General features: G+C 38.2%; 3 protein-coding genes across 3 annotated transcripts; all 3 read left to right on the forward strand.

The window, feature by feature from the left end:
- The first annotated feature begins 4,070 nt into the window (after nt 1–4,070).
- LOC131891739 (U-scoloptoxin(01)-Er1a-like) lies at nt 4,071–4,874 on the forward strand. The gene has a single exon (XM_059241378.1). The coding sequence runs from the start codon at nt 4,258–4,260 to the stop codon at nt 4,795–4,797; it is 540 nt and encodes a 179-aa protein (XP_059097361.1). The 5' UTR covers nt 4,071–4,257; the 3' UTR covers nt 4,798–4,874.
- A 5,705-nt stretch (nt 4,875–10,579) lies between these two features.
- Nucleotides 10,580–14,166, forward strand: LOC131891745 (uncharacterized). The gene is made up of 3 exons (XM_059241384.1): nt 10,580–11,176; nt 13,444–13,650; nt 13,726–14,166. The coding sequence occupies exons 1-3, from the start codon at nt 10,888–10,890 to the stop codon at nt 13,983–13,985; spliced, it is 756 nt and encodes a 251-aa protein (XP_059097367.1). The 5' UTR covers nt 10,580–10,887; the 3' UTR covers nt 13,986–14,166.
- Nucleotides 14,167–14,245: 79 nt separating this feature from the next.
- On the forward strand, nt 14,246–15,428 carry LOC131891746 (transcription factor atoh7-like). The gene has a single exon (XM_059241385.1). The coding sequence runs from the start codon at nt 14,705–14,707 to the stop codon at nt 15,392–15,394; it is 690 nt and encodes a 229-aa protein (XP_059097368.1). The 5' UTR covers nt 14,246–14,704; the 3' UTR covers nt 15,395–15,428.
- Nucleotides 15,429–18,422: the final 2,994 nt, after the last annotated feature.

Raw genomic sequence — 18,422 nt, forward strand, 5'->3', positions numbered from 1 at the left:
TTGTAAAAATCACAAAAAAATCACTTAAGTCCTTAATGTTTTGCCGAGTGAACCAAAAATACCTGTTACAAGAGTTACAAGACAATCTGCTGCTCACGGACTTCTAGAGATGTGGACTGGGAAGAGAAGCAATAATTTCTTATCTCCTAAACTGTTCACTTTATGACAAATAAGCACTTCAAACGACCACAAGATCTTGTTGAATAGATGAATAGATGAATACGTAGATTATAGAAGATATGTCCAAAGTTATGTAAAAAACATTACATAAAGTTCAAATTTTCAGCCTGCTCATGGTCAGCGACACATGCATTTGACAACATGACTTCTAAACGACCCGGTTTACAAGTAAATAACACAAAATTGACCCTCCTTTAATTGTGGAGACCTACATTCCTTATTTTATTCATTTAATTCCAAAAGTGGCTCATAGTCGCTATGACCAAGAGTAGGTCGATTTGGGGGAAGCTCGTGCACCGTCCTTATTGCTATAAGTTCGTGCACTGACTAAACAAATACTCACACTTGAGTCTTACTAGTATGTTCGAAACCAAAATTGTTCAGAAATGACTTGTAAACTTAGGCATGAGAGTTTTGTTGACTTCTGAAGAGGGGAAGTTGGGAGGCTGAAGTTCCTTGGACCAGAATCCCTTGGACCCTAGCTTTTTGCTGATGTAGGCCTGGGTGGCCTTGGAGGTATGGGCAGGTGCCCCATCTTGGGTCCAAGTCCACTTTCCGATGCCATAGGTCCTGTTCAATGCTGGGAAGACTTTGTAGGCGATCAAGTTCTAGTACTAGGCAGTGTCCACAGTACCTTCAACCCAGTATGGGGGAAAGGCTTTCCCATCTGAACCGACAACTCCCAGCATCATGGCACTGGCCGGGAGCTTAGTCTTGCCCACGTACTTAATCCCTGGATCCACGCCCTCGGGCCTCTTGGCGATGTACCGGGTCGCCCTGCTGTTGCTGATGGCGTCCACACTAAATATCTTCTCATCAGAGAAGATGAGAACCCGACCAGTGTATCTTTTGCACTTGTTAAGGAGCTTCTTGCACCTGTCCAGCCTCTTCTGCCTCTGCAGAACTGTCGGACCCTGTTCTTTGGTGCAGGCCCACGACTTGAGGCTCAAGTCCTTCCTCACGATTGTGGAGATGTCCACAATGCTGAGCTCCCTGGCGAGCTTCCGGATCACCCGCTCTACCAACCACTACGAGGAAAATAACCTCCGGTATAATTAAAATGAAAAATTGGGATTCATTTAATTTTTTTCCACTTCAACTTCATACAGTATTTGGTCTCCCGACGAATTTGAATATCAGATTCAACTCCCTGTTTCTGTTTGGGAAAGCATGCAAAAAGGGATCTGCCGTCTTGGTTTTTATCTAACAAAAAGCAAACAATTACTCTGTAAACAAAAGTACCCTAGGCAATAACACTAGGCTTCAGAAGAGAATCAATAGTTTACCATAACATCCGAATCAGTTGAAACGTGCCCTAATGCCAGGCATACCAAGAGAACATTGTCAACCTCATCTTGTAAACAAAAACATGAAACTCAGTAGATAACCTGATAAATCGGTAAATGCAGTTGTGTGTTGAAATATTTTGTTAAATAAAAATGCAGGAGAGAGGCTAAAAGCGGTTAAAAACCGACCTATTCCCCCGGGCCCTGGAAAACTTTGCCCTCTATAGAACAATATCAAAGAAATCAAGACAGAAATGTGCCCGCCATACGGTACGGTTAATCATGTACTCAATATTTGTTCATTCTAAAGCCTCATTTATACTTGAAATGAATTTGAAACACCTCAGAAGATTCCTCGATAGGCTCATGAATTGTGTTTGGTGCCGAAATATGTCACATACCATTTAGACTGAGACAAAATTGTTCTTGGACCATAAATCTGCCACGATGTTTAATGAATCATATAGAATTAATAAAACGGCAAACCAAACAAAAGAACTTCCACGGTACTTGTAAAAAATCGCATTCTTCAAAAAAAATACCCAATAGATGGCACTCCAGTAGTGACAGCTATTGCAAGAACAACATTAATAGTGATTTTGAATTTGCTTCCACTCTGCTTTTTGATCATGGGGCTCTATTTAATTAGTTATTTTTGGGTCAACAGAAGTTTTGCTGTAATTTATTGGAGCTTTTGAGCCTCACAATAACTAGATACAGCGAAAATATGCAAAAAAATCCGTTTCTAGCGTTGAATTATGTGAAGGAACAGGTAAACATTTGCAAGAAATTGCTTAAAACTTAACTTAAAAATGCATATGTGTATATACATAAAAAATTGAAAAACTGCATTTCAAAATTATATTTACTCTTTCTATCTTGTCCTGAAAAAGTGAATGAATTATAAGTAAAGCGGGTAAAAACATTTAATTTCAATCAAAAATATTTTTTTTTTATATTTTGGCCATTTTCTCAAAAAGTAAATATTTAGACGTCTTCAATCCCGTGGTTAATATTTTGCAAATTTTTATCAGAATTTGGCGATTCAAAGAACATTTTTGGTCCAACTCTAAAGTGGTAAAATTATAAAAAATATCTAATCCAAAACATCGTTGCCTCCATTAGAAATGTGGCGGGTTCATTGAGAAGGATGACCATTCACTGAATATGAAGAAGGGTAAATATGAGTTTTGTTGTGCTTTTTTACTGCAGCTAGGCCATCCATGTACAATACTAACTAAAGTAATTATGATTCAGTGGAATTTTCTACTATGGCAGGTTGATGGCTGCACTATTAACCGGGTGTTTTATAATGAAACCCGCTTCAGGTTAGGCAACAAAATAGAATTTAGTCTTTCGAGTTTCACAGAGTTTTCAGAATTTTCAGAATGTGCCTGAGGAATTAGGACCATTAATGATAAAAGAGAAATATTTATATTTGCTTAAGAACGTAGGAGAATTCCTGGAAACAACTCCAACAACTCAAACAAGAGGAAAAGTTGAACATTGATTGATTGATTGGTGCGAGATCTATTTAGCTAGTGCCCTGTATTAATAATACAGGGCACTATATTTAGCAACCTTGATTCACTAGCTTCTTCTTAGGTCAAATCAAGCCCATCCTGAGGAAGCTAACAATCTAGTCACACTGGAGCAATATTTTGTTCTCCATCTCGAGAACTTGAGTACACAAATGAAGCCAAAAATACTTTCAGACCAAACTCAAAGGCAAATGTGCATTTCAGAAAACAGAAAGGCGAAGTCCTACTTGTACGCGTATGTTTATGCATTTCTGTAATAAGTATCTTTTTAAATATTTGTAGCTTTTTCAATCAAAATATAATTTGAATATTTGGTCGTTTTTTAGTGCAATGTTTAACCCGCCCTAATGAGAAGATTAAGACGGATACTGGTACTTTTAGTAAGTTCCTTTTATTCGGCCTTGTCCAATCGCAAGTAATGGATTTGTGTAACATCAATATGCAACTTCGTTTGAATTTTACTCTTTTGTTTGAGCTGTACTTTTACTCATCTATACAATCATAGTTTGATTGAAGAAGTTGATAGTTTTCCAGATCATTAATTTTATATGTCATAGATTGCGATTTAAGGACACTTCAAGCTGTCAATTTGAGTGTTATGGTTTTTGGTATGAGCTTGCAATAAAAGCTTCTTTTTTGGTTTCATCTAAGGGCAATTTTAAAATTGTTATTTGAAGTGAGTGACAAAAAAATGCGAGTAATAGTTATTGTAATTGGGTAATAGCCTAATCGTATTCAACCTTTTCGGACCCTTTTATACTTATTTCAATGTTTTTACAGTTAGTTACGGAAGAAAACTTTGACTTAAATTAGCAGCATGCAGTTTTTAGCAGCCATAACGACATGGATTTGAAGAAGAACGTGATGCGTTTACTTGATTCCAAAATGCGCCATTATCCAACTTTGGATCCTCATTAAAATTCCAGTGGTTTATGATGTAGGACGTAAATCACAAAAAAAGAAAATATCTTTTCTCCTAGATCCTTCCACATCATAATTATCACGCAACCTTGCATTATGAGCCGTTTTCGGGTTTTGAATTCTTAGTCGGAACCGAAAACACACTCATTCCAAAGATATTCATAACACGGTGCCAAGATGTCCAGTTTCTTTCAGCTCTATTAGACGCATAACCATCCGCCAAACTGGATTTTGGGCCCTACAAAGAGTAAGGAAAGGAAGAAGATTCTGCTACAATCATTGCCGATCTTGACATTGAGCGTCAACATGAGTGTCTTCCTGCCTCTAAGATGACACCATTGGGCCACCGTTATGACATCATGGGCATCCAAAATCATGGTATAAATGAACTTGGAATCGTTGGTCAGATCATCAGTTCCTTTCTGAGCAAACCATCATATCCATTCAAATCCAACATGTTCTCCCGCTGTGCCGTCTTGGTCCTTTGCACCTCCTTCGCCGGATATCTGGCCATGCCTCAGGTTTATCCCGATGGTCAGAGTCCCAACAATCAGGCCTTCAACCTGCCCGCCGATGCCGAGACCTTGTTGGCTCAGCCTTTGGCCTTGGACTTCACTTGCGAGGCTCGGAACTACGGTTATTATGCGGATGTGAGCAACAACTGCCAGATCTTCCACATCTGTCTGCCCATTGAGGACGATGCCGGCGCCATCCTGGAGACCGCTCAGTGGTCATTCATCTGCGGCAACGGCACCGTGTTCGACCAACAAACCCTCACTTGCAACCACGAAGAGGACTCTTTCCCTTGCGCCGAATCCGAATCGCTGTACGGAGTCGTGGAGTTCGGCAAGATCGAACCCGATTATTAGTCACTGTATTGCTTATTTATAAACTGTTCCATATCTGGAAGAAAAACTTATTCTATAATATAAGTGCAATAAACCTTAACTCCTTTTTCTTTATGAATCTAGAGGGATTAAAAGAGTCTCGACAAAAAAACACAACGCAAAAAGGGTTTTCAATTGTTTCTTGTTATATTATTAGGATACAAATGTGCTTGAAATAGCACATAATTGTCTGAATTCATTGCCATTATAGTTAAACTTGTACTTGCTTAGATTTATCTACAAAAACCACCCAAAGATTTTGATAAAAATATGATTCGCAAAATATTTCAATTAAAATAAAATAATTGACAAAGTAGCACTTTACCCCTAAATTTCATGAGCAATAAACGGTCTACTAAAATGTAAAGCAGAAACGCTTCGAGTATGATATGCGTCTTGAAATATCTCTTGGCCAAAAATTATTTTTTGGTATTTTAGGGATCACGAAATAAGGGAGAGAAACTCTTCAACGAACATGTATTTTCCCTAAAAAACGAGAGCGTAAACAAACAGCGGAAAACTGACCAAGCCAGCTAGAGATGACTCGAGTCTTGACATCGAGCCTTTGACAGTTGGAAACAAAGGAGAAAGGCTCGACTCAACACCTGGAATTGGTAAAGATGGAAATGAGTTAAGACGGTCGCTACAGTATTATCTTCATTTAATCAAATGCTTTTAATGCTTTTGGACTCGTTCATTAAAGCTATGAAAATTTCTGAAATAGTTGAGGCTTTTTGTAGCGTCATTGTCCTTTTTATCGAGAGAAGGAAGCGAGCGTCCTCTGTTTTGTTCCGCTCGTTGGTATCTAATTCCAAAAAGTACGTATATTATTGATAAAATCACACGAACTTTAAGTCAACAAACAATTCCTTAAGCAAAAATTAGTACCTAATGCTAAAACTGTCAAAAAGTATTGGATAGATATTTCTATCATAAGCAAACCTAAAAAAGAAGTCCAACGTCAAGGAAAATGCAAGCAGTGGGTTAATGGCACGGAGTTCATTAATTTGACTTCTATGTTCATCAATGGCTATCAAGCACGGATGTAGATATCCTTTTGCAAGGTGCAAATCTGATGCAATTAAAGCCCACATTAAAGCTGAATTACTATTTTTGACAATTCAAATCAATTTTGAAAATATTGACACTCTCTATTACACTTATAAGAATGCTTTGCTTTTCAGCAAAAAAATACAAGTCAAAATACTTGAGTCGTTACTTAGCCCTGTTGCTCCTCTCAACTGTTTGTCCGAACATTGACCTTTTAGTAGGTGCTGCCTAATAATATCAGTTCAATTTTGAGCTGGTCAATGAGGTACATTTCAATACAGAAGAGGTACTAAAAAATCAAGATGCAAAGAAAGCACAATAGTAGACAAAAAGAATTTTACGGCTTTAAAAAGTTTTCTGTAAAATTAGAAATTCTAAAGTAAGAAAATCAAGTCCAAAGACAGCCTTTTCCCGCTTGAAAGTATTTCTTAAGCATATCAATTAGTAAAATTGTGACAGTTTAAAAAGCTGGGTGACTGGACAACTCGATCCAATGGAGAACTCGACCCAGCGGACAATTCGACCCGGTACAATAACTAAACACAACATATTGACCCAAAAAAATATCATTATGGAACAAAACCAAAGCTTGATGAGTTAACATTCAATTCGCATGAAAAGATGTTAGCATCAGAAGGGCATTGAATAAAAATCAAGTTTGATTAAGACATGATCAAACTTGTCTTTCAAACCTTGATCGGTGCAAGCATAACTTGCTTTTAAAGATCAAATGATAAATTTTGACAAATTTTACACCACAGTTTCAATTTTGCTCCATAAGTATGAACTATTTGTAAGCCAACATATTGGGCTTAATTTCTGTACTGGATTGAGTTGTCCTGGAACCGTCTTTTGGGTTAAATGTCAACCACATGGGATTGAATCAACCTTTCAACTCCTAATTTTGAAGATACTCGGAGACATGTGGGAGGTTCCAAATTTTGGAAACAATTAAGACATATTTGAGATCCAAAATCTGGAACAAATCCTTTTGGCAAAGAAATTTTAAGAATAGTGCTTATCGAGTAGTGATTCAAAGGCAAATGAAAGGTGAGAGTACATATTGTCAAACCAACATTTATCATAAGGATTACGACATCTTTTTATTAAAGATCCAGCGACTTTTGCCAAACAAAAATAACATAGTATGATTTGATTGCAAAATCATTGTTCTTTCGAAACAGATAGCATGATAAAATAAGTTGAACAGTTCTCAGAAAGGCCAAGCCATCCTTAAAAATGTTGACGACTGTATTTTTGATGAATTTACTTTAAAAGTGAAACAATTTTTACTTAATACTTTCAGACTCTTTCTCATACTTCTGTAAACGATGCCTACATATTAGCTTGTTCATTTAATTTGATCATCATAAGTCAGGCATTTTGTTGCTTTGTGCTTCCTAATACCACTTGAGCAAAAATCAGCGATGTTGAGTCAAAAATGGAGATGTTACAAAAGAAAAACGAGACACGGCTTTGAACTTGGGAACATCTAGAACAAGTCCTCATGCACATTTTGAGGTCGTCACCCACTGAAAAGTATGTGAATCTTAATGTGAATTAGAAAATCATTGAAATTGAAGTTTTTGTCAGTCGAGTTAGTCTAAAGAATCCTAGCTCTACAAGGTGTTTTTTCGAGTTCCACTTCTTGAACACATATTCGAAGTTTAGCATCAAATGAGGAGAAGCAATTAGCATTTTCACAAACAGGTATATTGTTAACCCAAAAGTGGGCAAGTGTAAAAAAAATGGAAAATTTCTAATTTAAATCCATGTACCCAAAGAAGATTTTGAAGCCAAAACAATAGCTTCTTCATTTGTGATTTATGTTTATCTTCAAATGTTTCCACTTTCATAGATCTTCCTGAGTAAAAACTTTTCTGTATAGAATACTTCAATTGTTTGTTTTTATGATTTTTTTCGAACTCGTGAAAGAAATATCTGGCATTGTCCAATTATTTGTAGTAAACTGCCAAGCAAGTATGGGATCAATCAGATTCAAGGCATCTTTTAAATAGTACATCGTACTCCATTAGCTATTGGTGGGATCAAATTGATATTCGCGAGAGGCTGAACTCTAGGTTTTCAATGGTGGAAAACATTGATATCAGTACATCTGAAACCCGTTAGTGAAGCTGAGAGAGTAGCTCTGATTCGACTTAAGGCAAGCAGGGTGACTGATTTGCTCAAACCCTCCTTTTTCCGAAACATTGTGATTCGCTGGAGCCTTTCTTTTCTAAGATGTCTGCAGCAACCTTGATTTTGAAAACTGTTTAATACCGTCACTTCCATGGGCCAAGTTCTTTTCATCTGAAGTGATACACAGGAAGATAATTTGCCTCATGTTTGCAGGAATAACAAGTTTGACAAATATGCAGTCAGATGATGAACTGAACCAGACATTTTGAGAAGAAAACAGTTTCACTGCTAATAACTGTATGATTGAATGAAATGAGTAAAACAATCTGGTACTATAGAAATACTGTTTCTACTCCAGTTTTTGCCTCTGATAAAAATTGCGGAAATTGGGGATTTTTTTTGACGATTTTGAATTTTCAATGTAGTCATTGGTAGGTATATGGACAAGACCATTAGGTCTCCTTTTAGTCCAAAGAAGGTATCATGAAATCTGTTGCTTTCATTGCCACCTTGATCATTTTGCAAAGTCCCTCGGAGACTTTTGGGTTTGGTTTGTTTTTTTCACGGACTTTTAAACCACTATAAGGAATGCAATAACAACACTATTGAAATGCAAGATTACAATTTCTCCAATTGTTACCACTTAAACTTCATATGATATATGGTCTATCAACAAATTTGAGTCGATAGAATGTAGGGTTGATCTGAAGTGCTACTAAAAAAATTGCCAGTCTGACTTGAAAGATGCAACCGGATCAATAAGGCTTACATATTCCCTACGAATATTAAGTAGATGGAAGTATAAAACAATGCATGTAATGAAGAAGATCGGGAAAGAAGAGAGGTGGACTTTAGTATTTTGCCTGGATTAAACAAAGGCTTGAACGTAATCGCAAAAGGCAATTACGGTCACTATATTTGGCTAGAATTGGTTTGGGTTATGATTGAACTAATCTCTAGCAAGTCAATTGTATCTTTCGATCCGAAGTTGCCAGTTCAACTTTGAAACTAAGAATTTTTGACATTTGCTTAGTTATTGTCAAGGGGCTGTCCAAAATGAGGATAAATAACTCTTTCAAATGTTACAATCGTTTTTGAGGAAATACTAAGTCATGAAGAGAATGATTTCAACTTAAAAGATACTCGACAATTGATCTAAAGTAAGTATCATTATGGATGTTTGGTTTTACCCAATAGAAGGAACGTATGAGGCTACAAACGGGCGAAATTATGATTGAATTACTTTCTTTGTTTCAGAACCATGTTATTGTTTAAGACCACATGCAGACCATGTGGGAATTCTGTGGACAAGGCAATATGTGTTGATTTGTCATATCAATTTTAACAGTAGTGAAGTTAGGAAATGTTTTCTGAAGTCCTGCTTACAAACAAGGCTTAAGGGTTTCCTAAAGTAAGACCACTGTAATTATAGGTATGCTTCAAGGTTTTGCAAGAACACAAATTTTTAAGACCTTATTTTGAGTTACTGTTGGGCTCAATTTGACCTCGAGAGTACAAAAGTTCCGTGTATAACACATAGTGCATAGGTTGTATAATGATAATGAGAGTTTATGGCGATATGAAAGATGATGAGTGGGAGTTCGAAAACATGTAGACTCTAACGACAGAAAGTGTTAACAAACAATAAAACCCACAAATAGTTCAAATTAGACCAAAGTCTTGGAAATATTAAAAAGTAATAAAGTATTAATTCAAAAATAATTTTTTTTTCGATTGTTTTTGCTGAACAAACTTAAGTAAATGTAAAAGAGCGGCATATATCTGGATATGTATTTTTTTGTTATTGAGTCTCCTAATTGTGGTATTGTGTGTTACTTCCTTGAACGCATGACATATTTTTATGACAAGATTGTTATGACTAGGATATGAGCACATGCATTAAGTGAGGTCAATAATCCCAACAGTCCAAAGTCAAAATTGGTCTTTAATATGCTTTTCATTTTGATAAATTTTACACAAAAACGGGCGAAGGATGGGTTTTCAATATTCAAATCAAAATGTGGATCAATGAAAGTACTTGACTTCGGTTCATAATTTGAAGCTGATCATGTACGTTTACGAAAAAGACATGAATATGCCTGCAATAGCAAAGCTATGCCTTTGTGTTCCTTGTTAGATAAATTTTTATTTTAACCAAGCGTGCAAGCCTATCAGAATAAGGGATGAAGAGAACCTTCAGACAATGGTTGGTCTAATACTAGTTTATGAAAGAAAAGTTGAAGAAGCTGAAAATCAATTTGGAACCTCAAATGGATAAAGCAAATGCCTATCATAATAGTGATCTGATAGTGATCATTTTGCTGACATTCCTTTAGCATTCTTTTAGTGATGTACAAAACGCAAACAAGGCATGACATAACAATTTTTTTTTACATCCTATGGCTGGCTATGAGTGTCAACATTTGTACTCATAACTTTGTGTGAGTTGTGAATGGCAGTATTTTGCTAGAAGTTTCTTAAAAACAGTTTCGGATGATTTTATTGTCAAGAAAGACTATTTGCCAAAAGACTTGTCTCAACCAAAATGAAGCAATCGCAGACGAATTGACAAACCCGTCACGTTTGATAGATGAAACGTCATTTACCTGAATTGAACTTCAAATCGAAGAATAAAGAGCAACATTTTGAAAATTGAGTCTTTTTATTCCTAATAATTATTCTTTTTGTTATAAGTGGTTTATTTAACAACCTTTGTCTATATGGGACATCTTGTGTGATCTATATCGGAGTTGAATGAGGGTAGCGAAATATTATAAATTATTAATCAACTCCTCCCCAACTAACATGTACTAATAGTGATTACGCCACAATATTTTTTGAAACAAGCAGTCTTTTACCGAAACTCCGACAATCTGTTCTAAAATGCCACTGTCCCTTTTGCTTTTTGGTGCTATATCTTTTGTATATGGAGATGAGACCACGAGGTTTGTTCGAGTCCGAGTCGACTCTTCGAAAATACTCTCGACCACGACATCCTCGATAATACCTCATCTGGCAACGGGATGTGCCCAACTTTGTTCACAACTCGGTTCAAAGAGTTGCAACGCCTTGAAATGGGCCGACAACGCCGAGTGCTCCATCTATGTTTTGAATCTGACTACTCCGTTGGTGTCTGAATTGGCGCCATTTGTGGAACTCTTGGTGGACGCTGGTGAGTGATTTCAAAGAGGACTTACATAAATTGATTATTTGTACTTTTTATGTGATTCTGTTTTTGATGTCTTTTTTCTTATGACTTTTAACTCACCTCAAATATCTCTTTAGAGTTTTTTAACATACTCGTGGAAGATTTTCATTTTTTAACGTGGGTTAAAAAATTAGCTGAAGCAGCTATTTGTAAAAGTGCTGTACTCCGCTTTAGTCAATGAGTCACTTAAATATCGATCGTCAAATTATCTATCAAACATAAGCCACGGACTTCTAAAGATGTGGACAGCAAACGAAAGCTAAAATTTCGTATCTCCTAAACCGTTCATCTTATTACAAATAAACACATCAAACTACCACAAGATCTGGTTGAAAAGATGAACTTGGCCAAATTTGAGACCAAAACTAGGCTTAGCGAATTCAGGAGATATGTCCAAAGCTAAGTTGTAAACACTGTATAAAATTCGAATTTTCGGCCTGCTTTTGGCCGGCAACATAAGCCTTTCAAAACTTAATTTTGAAACGATCCACTTTAGCAGAAAATGAATTCCTTATTTAATCCGAAAAGGGGCTCAGAGTGGCAATGATCAAGAGCAGCCTGATTTGGTGGGAAGCTCGTTCGCAGTCCATATTTTTAGAAGTCCGTTCAGAAGCCCATGATTCATTTTCAGACTGATGACGGATTTTAGAAAATGACCAAGTTAGCTTCCCTGAGGAATAAAGGTGAATTTTATATGATACTACAACAAATGAGGCTTGAATTGATTAGTGAAGTCAGGAAGTGACAGTTCAAAGTATTTTTATAGAAGGCTTACATAGAGAGCAAAACTGCTCGATAATTCTACAAATGGCACAGGCTAGTGCAGGGTCGAGTCCGGTCTTTTACTCAATTTTAGATAAATTGCCTCATCAAAAAAATACTACTTTTTGGCATAATTTCGTCAGAAAACGGACTTTTCTGCGTCATGAATCATGCCAGGAAGGAGTCCTTGAATGCGGATTTAGTGAGCCTTTTTAGCTTAGAAAAAGAGCCTCAGGAGTCATGGGAATAAGTCCAGTAAAAGGCACTAATCTAGACTCGGCGACTCCGGCAATAAGTCCGAAGATCAAACACTAGCAAAGACATTAGCTTGCTGAAAAATGTTAGCATACTTTTTATCCAACGTGTCTCAACTAATTGAGAGGGCTACTTGCTTTTGGATCTTTATTCAATTTTTTTTCCACTTTGATTAGTCATTTCGATTGATAACTTTTCATCCTTGCTTGACCGTCCTAAGCAACCTGTATCCATGTCTAATTTGGAGTGTCTTTTACCAGTGACAACAATGTAGGTTCCTTCTAAGGGCAAGATCAATCGCACATATGATTGTTATCCGTCTTCAAATGCTCAATACGAACAGTCCTGGCACCAAATGGATGAACAATCAAGTGTTTTAATGCAGCATGGCCTTGGCTTCTGTTTCTTGATCAATGAGCGGCTACAATGTCGAATGTCAAGCAAAGTTAAACATGTACTTAGAAAAGTGTTGCGACACCAGGTGCCCCTCAAGCTAAAAACTTAATATCGAAATATGAAAAAAGTAACAAAATAAGAAAAAAATAGGATTTTGTCGAACAAGTGTAGCAAGTAGGGTGTTTGACTTTTTTAATGGCCTCGTCGCTAAGAAGCTCACTCAGGGCAATCAATAACAATTACGTAGAGATTTTCACTTCTATGTCCTGCACACTTACTAAGTTCATGAGAAAAAAGGCCTTTCCCCACTTTTAACTATGATTGCATTATCCTCACTTGATTATTTGCATTATTTGCCAAAATGCGTTATCCAATGTATCCCCTAAAATCAGTTTGTTAGCATTTCAAGCATATTTCATATATGTTTTTGAACATGTTTTTCTAAGACAAATGTCAAAATTCTTGCAGTGGCTACCTTAAGACGCTGACAGTTTTTTATCATTTTATTGCTGACCCCTAATGGGCCGTAATTTTTTTCTTCCTTTTTCTCGATTTCAGAGCATATTTGCTCAGTTTTGACCAGTTTTAAGCTCATCTTCGTGCCGCACACAATTTTTAAGCATATTGTGAATGTGTTGATCAGCATCGTGGAAAAATACCTTGCATAAGGGAGTAAATTGGACTTGTTTTTGTCAATGACACAAGCTGGTCATATATTTTCAAGGCCGTTGAAGTAATGTAACCAAATAGAAGTGGGCAAATTGTATTGAAAGAGATGATCTGAAATGTGAAAAGCAAATATCTTTTTTATTTTGCAGAACAAGCTTGCCAGGTGAACACCTTAGGTTACGCCCAGGTTTCATCTGGAACGTTTTGGAAGAAGTCCGGCATAATGAACCAGTCTGGATCCGCTAACATATACGAGGTCACTTTCGACGTGGCCAAAGCATTCTGTTTGGATGAAAATGCTGGAATGCTCAAGTTCGAAACCCCTGAAGATTATGACTACTTTACCAATTCCACAAGTTCGTAGCTGGTGGACTTCTGTAAAATATTGTATACTGTATATTGTTACATTGTATACCTTTGTTGATTTTCAGATGCAAATTCTCGCCCTTGGGTGGGACTGACCAATCCAAGTGGAGAATCTTGTAATGATGAGACCTGTAATGGCAAATTGAGATGGGAGGATGGCACTGCATTCACTTTCAATTCAAAAGGCGGCAATAGCGTTGCAATTAACACGGGACAAACTTGTTTCGGTGCTCAAAATAATGCCAATGGAGATGTGCGGATTACCTCGATGCCTTGTAATTGGCATCGAACCTTCTATTGTCGCAAAGTTTGCCCTTTGATATAACAACATTTCAATGCGTTTTGGGGATCTGTTAGTCCTTGAATTGGAGTGTGGAAAAATCCAAACAATATGTATAATGTTTTGCCTTTAACTAAGTCCATCACGAAGCATTTCATGGAGGTTCAGTGAGATGAAATGAGCGGTCTCATTGGACCTTGTTCAAAAATGTCCCCAAAAATCTTTAGTCGGCACGGTGATGTGCGAGAATCTGCTGTACGGCCAAGGCGTTGGACCTTGTTCAAAAATGTCCCCAAAAATCTTTAGTCGGCACGGTGATGTGCGAGAATGTAAATAGAATTTGGTAATTGGCCACATTTTTCAGCGTTATTTTTTTATTGAAAGAAGAGGAGAGAGAAAAAAGCATTCCGATCCGATACGCTTGCCTCATGATTTTCAGTTACTTGTCCGGTGTGTATGCTCTCAAAGAAATCATTGAAATCCTTCCGATCGCGTTGTCGGCTTCTCCGACCACTTCTTTATCACTATCATCCCCACACCTGAGCAGGAAAGGAACCATTCGAACCACCAAGCAAACCCAGCAACCACGGCCACTTCTCCTTGTACCACCACCATCATCACCACGACGACCACCTCTAAAAATCACTTCTTTTGACGTCCAGCTCACTCACAATCATTTTTTTTCTCTCTCCCTTCTCGTCAGTTGGTCAGTTCAATTCGCCTGAGGAGGAAAAGGTCTTCAGGTGTGGGGAAAAAAGTGCAATATGGATTTGAATCAAACGTGTTTTACCGAAGCTTATCACTTCGAAACGATTCCCTCGGGTCATCCTCAAGGTACCGTTCTAACGCCTTTCGGAACCGACCAATTTCATCCAACCCCACAAGAACAGGTCACGGCGGTCACCGAGTATTCCACAGAAACCGCTCATGGATACCTAGAGCCCAACTTGGACCTGTACAATAATCAATATCCTGCCTACGGATCGAGCTACCAAGCTGACCTGACTGAGTGCGCCGGCTACGAGGGTTCACCCACTGCCACATCAGATTCAGCGCCTGCCACTCCCCTCAAGAAGGGGCGGGGAGGGAGGAAAAAGAACACCCGCCCACCTTCGCCCGCAGTGCTGAGACAGAGAAGAGTGGCAGCGAACGCACGTGAGCGCAGACGCATGAACGGGCTGAATGATGCTTTTGAGCGGCTGCGCGAGGTCATCCCAAATTTGGGCTCTGATCATAAACTTTCGAAATACGAGACCTTGCAAATGGCCCAGACATACATTGGCGCGCTGGCCAACTTGATCGAGCGCACCAATGGCAATAATAATACTCCCAAAAATCATAATAACAATATCATGGAGGGCACCACTCCAACGTCCTCGTTATATCACCTCCATAGTTCAGCACCTTCAACGACTTCTTCAGTGGATTTGCAATATTCTCAGCAAGTGTCGTGAATATTTTCCAGTGAAAACCGAGAAAAGTGATTTGTTAACGTGCAATAAGTTTCACCGATTCTATTTAGGAATATATAACTGTTAAAATTGTTGTCTATTCTGTGCTTTAGCTTTCTTCTTCATCATACTGTGAAAAGATCAGTCGAGAATCATTTGAGGTAGGACGGACGATACACTTTGCTACGCGCACAAATAGTTTCAAAACTCCAATGGATCAACCGCAAATAAAGAGACTTTCAAAGTGGGAAGTACCTTCTCCCATACCGTAAATAAACCTCAGTCTCAACCTTTTGTCGACCAATTAACGCTACTCGATTATAGATCAGATCTAAGATTATCAAGCGGCCCAGGCTTATTATGGGACATAACATTTTCATATGAGGCCGATTATGATCCCCAAAAGCACCTTAGGAGTCAATCGTACTGACCGAATCTACAAATGAAATCAATTCTCGGAGGGAGACCAAGATTTGCAGGTTTGCGTCAAGTGGTCAAGTCTTTGAGAATAATTGCCCGTCCGTCCGTCGGTCCATTGTTACGGCGTTAATTGTAATTCAAATACCATGGAAGATCTAGCAGTTAATGTAAGACAACGCCAAGCTCTCATTAGGACTCATTGTCTCTATGGCTGAGGGTTTTCATCTCTCCCTCTTTGAAAGAGAATTGAAAACGGATCACTTTGAAGGGAAAGAACGACCATTATGGATGAAAGCCAATGAGCAGTCTGGTTCTCAAAATATCAATTTGTAAAGTGATCGCCAACACTGTATGTTTTCGCCGGATTTAAACGGGGTTTGAGCATGGACGATCTTAATAGAAGTGAACACGCAAGCTTTCCACGAAAGTGCCAAGTTGACTAGAGTTCCAAATGCATTCAAGTGACACATGATTTTCTCGTTAGATTCAATGAGGGTTTTCTTTGCTAATTGCGAGATCTTATACCTTGACACAACATAGGTCAGTTAACCTTCTATCCAAGAAAACAAAAACGAAACGTGGCGAGAATCCAAAAGCATATTTCTCTACTTACGAAATGATTTCTTTAAGCATCGCCTTTTTTCCTATTTCAACTCTTTTTTCTTTTCAGTCCAATAAGACTTGTGTGAATTTGCTGTAACTCCAAAAAAATCAAATCTTCGAATAAAATATATATATTTCATTTTTTTTATAATTCACAGCACTAACCGTTCTCAAAATTTCTCAAAACAAGTGGCTAGTCTGCTTAAGAATTGATATTTTCACACTTTCAAAAAAATTGTCAAAGCATATCTCACAATGTCGCTTCTCATCCTCAGGGTTTCTACAATCACGCATAACTCACGAAAGAGTCGTCCTCTTTCCCCGTGTTCGTCGTTGGTCATTTTTTTTCTCCACATTTTCTATCACCGGTCGTTCGGTGGGTCGTTGGTTGGTTAGTTGGTTGGTTGGTTGGTTGGTCGGTCGGCTGGTTGGTGCCATATGGTAGCGAAACTTTTCCGCCATCCTCCTCTTCGATATCCATCTATCTATCCATCGATCGGCTGGATCACCACGGTAGTTCTGGTATTGGTATTTTGCGGTGGTCTACTTAGAGGTGGGATCTGGATGGTCCTCTCGATGGAAGTGTCAACGTACGAGAACGCCCCCTTCTTTCCACCCTAAAGTTCCTCGTCATTCCGCCCCAAAATTGAATACCCCGCTTTGAAAGTCAAAATTCCACGACACATTCTAATTAAGAGAGTGAAATTTTATCGTCGCAGAATGAAGTTTGGAGAACAAGGAAAACCAGGTTTTGGTCACACATGTTTGCAGTCCGAATGTACATTCGGTGGGAGACAGTTATGAAATGGACAAATATACTCATGAGGTGTATTTAAAATGGATGTGATCGAGGTTCAGATGTGTTTCAATGAACGCTTGGACACAATGAATCGACATTTATTTTGCTCAGCTCCGAACACAATTCCCACCAGGGGGGTGCTTCTGCCACGTTTGACACGATACATTATAGGGGAATGGAGATCGTCAAAAGATCTCGTTGTTGATTCTGTAAGTATTTGTCACGAGTATTCTAGAATACCCACCCATAGATGGAGGTAAAGATTTAGAGTTTTAATCCTAACTGAGATTGAAATTGAAATTGAAACTGAAGTCATTTCCAACAATTGAAAAGTAACACCGTAATTCATGCTTAAAGGGGAAAAAATATGAATTCATGGAGGGAGAGGTTAGCAGAAATCAATCGTTATGCATCAATTCAGGTCCTTTAGGGCGCATCTTTGACTAAGCCAGGAAAATTAAAGATAAGCTGAGCTAGTGCTGCCCTCTTCCCTAGGTTTTCGCCCTCTCCTCTTCCTGGCAAAGAGTGCGCTCCCCCTGGTTCCAGTATCGGCTTTGAACTGAGCGAGCCTAATGGGAGTCAGGTGTTGCTTGGACTCAAAAGCAAACTTTGTGTGTCCACTTGGTTGGCTCGCTGGCACTTAATTCCTACTTCATCATCAGCAATGTCGACAACGATCAACGAGTAAGCGATTCTTTCTCCGCTAAATGGTCCGACCAGCGTTTTTTTCCACCTCATTATGCCGTACCTTTATTTGAGCCAATGATCCAATCAAAGTCAGATTAGGACCCCAAATGGCAGAATATGGACGATTTCTCCGGCTGGTTATGCCATGATGATAATGAAAAAATGAATGCTCATGGCCGCCTGACAAATGAATGAACGGGAGCGATAAATATTTAGTTAGGATTGTTTTGTCTTTTTGGTATCTGTTTAATTCTTGACGAGAATTCGGTGAGAAACTTGAGAAACAAGACCGAGTATATCCGAACTATATGGGAAAATGAAGTGAGCTGTGAAGAATCACTCAAAAAATGGTCCATTACATACATGTTATGCGAGAGATTTAGAGCGCTTCCTTCTTCTCTCTCTCTCTCTTTGTGGAAAAAGAGATCACATGTGAGGGGGTGAAACTTGTGAAAATGGTATGAAACTCTATATCTGTTTCTTTCTCACACCCATGGATTGCTTTTGGCCAACCACAAGGGC

Source organism: Tigriopus californicus, chromosome 12 (assembly GCF_007210705.1).
Source record: "Tigriopus californicus strain San Diego chromosome 12, Tcal_SD_v2.1, whole genome shotgun sequence".
NCBI lineage: Eukaryota > Metazoa > Arthropoda > Copepoda > Harpacticoida > Harpacticidae > Tigriopus > Tigriopus californicus.

Bases quoted from the DNA above. Each gene is read 5' to 3' on its own strand.
- LOC131891739 (XM_059241378.1), top strand. From the start codon at position 4,258: ATGACACCATTGGGCCACCGTTATGACATCATGGGCATCCAAAATCAT.
- LOC131891746 (XM_059241385.1), top strand. From the start codon at position 14,705: ATGGATTTGAATCAAACGTGTTTTACCGAAGCTTATCACTTCGAAACG.
- LOC131891745 (XM_059241384.1), top strand. From the start codon at position 10,888: ATGCCACTGTCCCTTTTGCTTTTTGGTGCTATATCTTTTGTATATGGA. The intron at 11,177-13,443 runs GTGAGTGATTTC...TTTATTTTGCAG, and splicing joins GGAACTCTTGGTGGACGCTG to AACAAGCTTGCCAGGTGAAC. The intron at 13,651-13,725 runs GTTCGTAGCTGG...GTTGATTTTCAG, and splicing joins CTACTTTACCAATTCCACAA to ATGCAAATTCTCGCCCTTGG.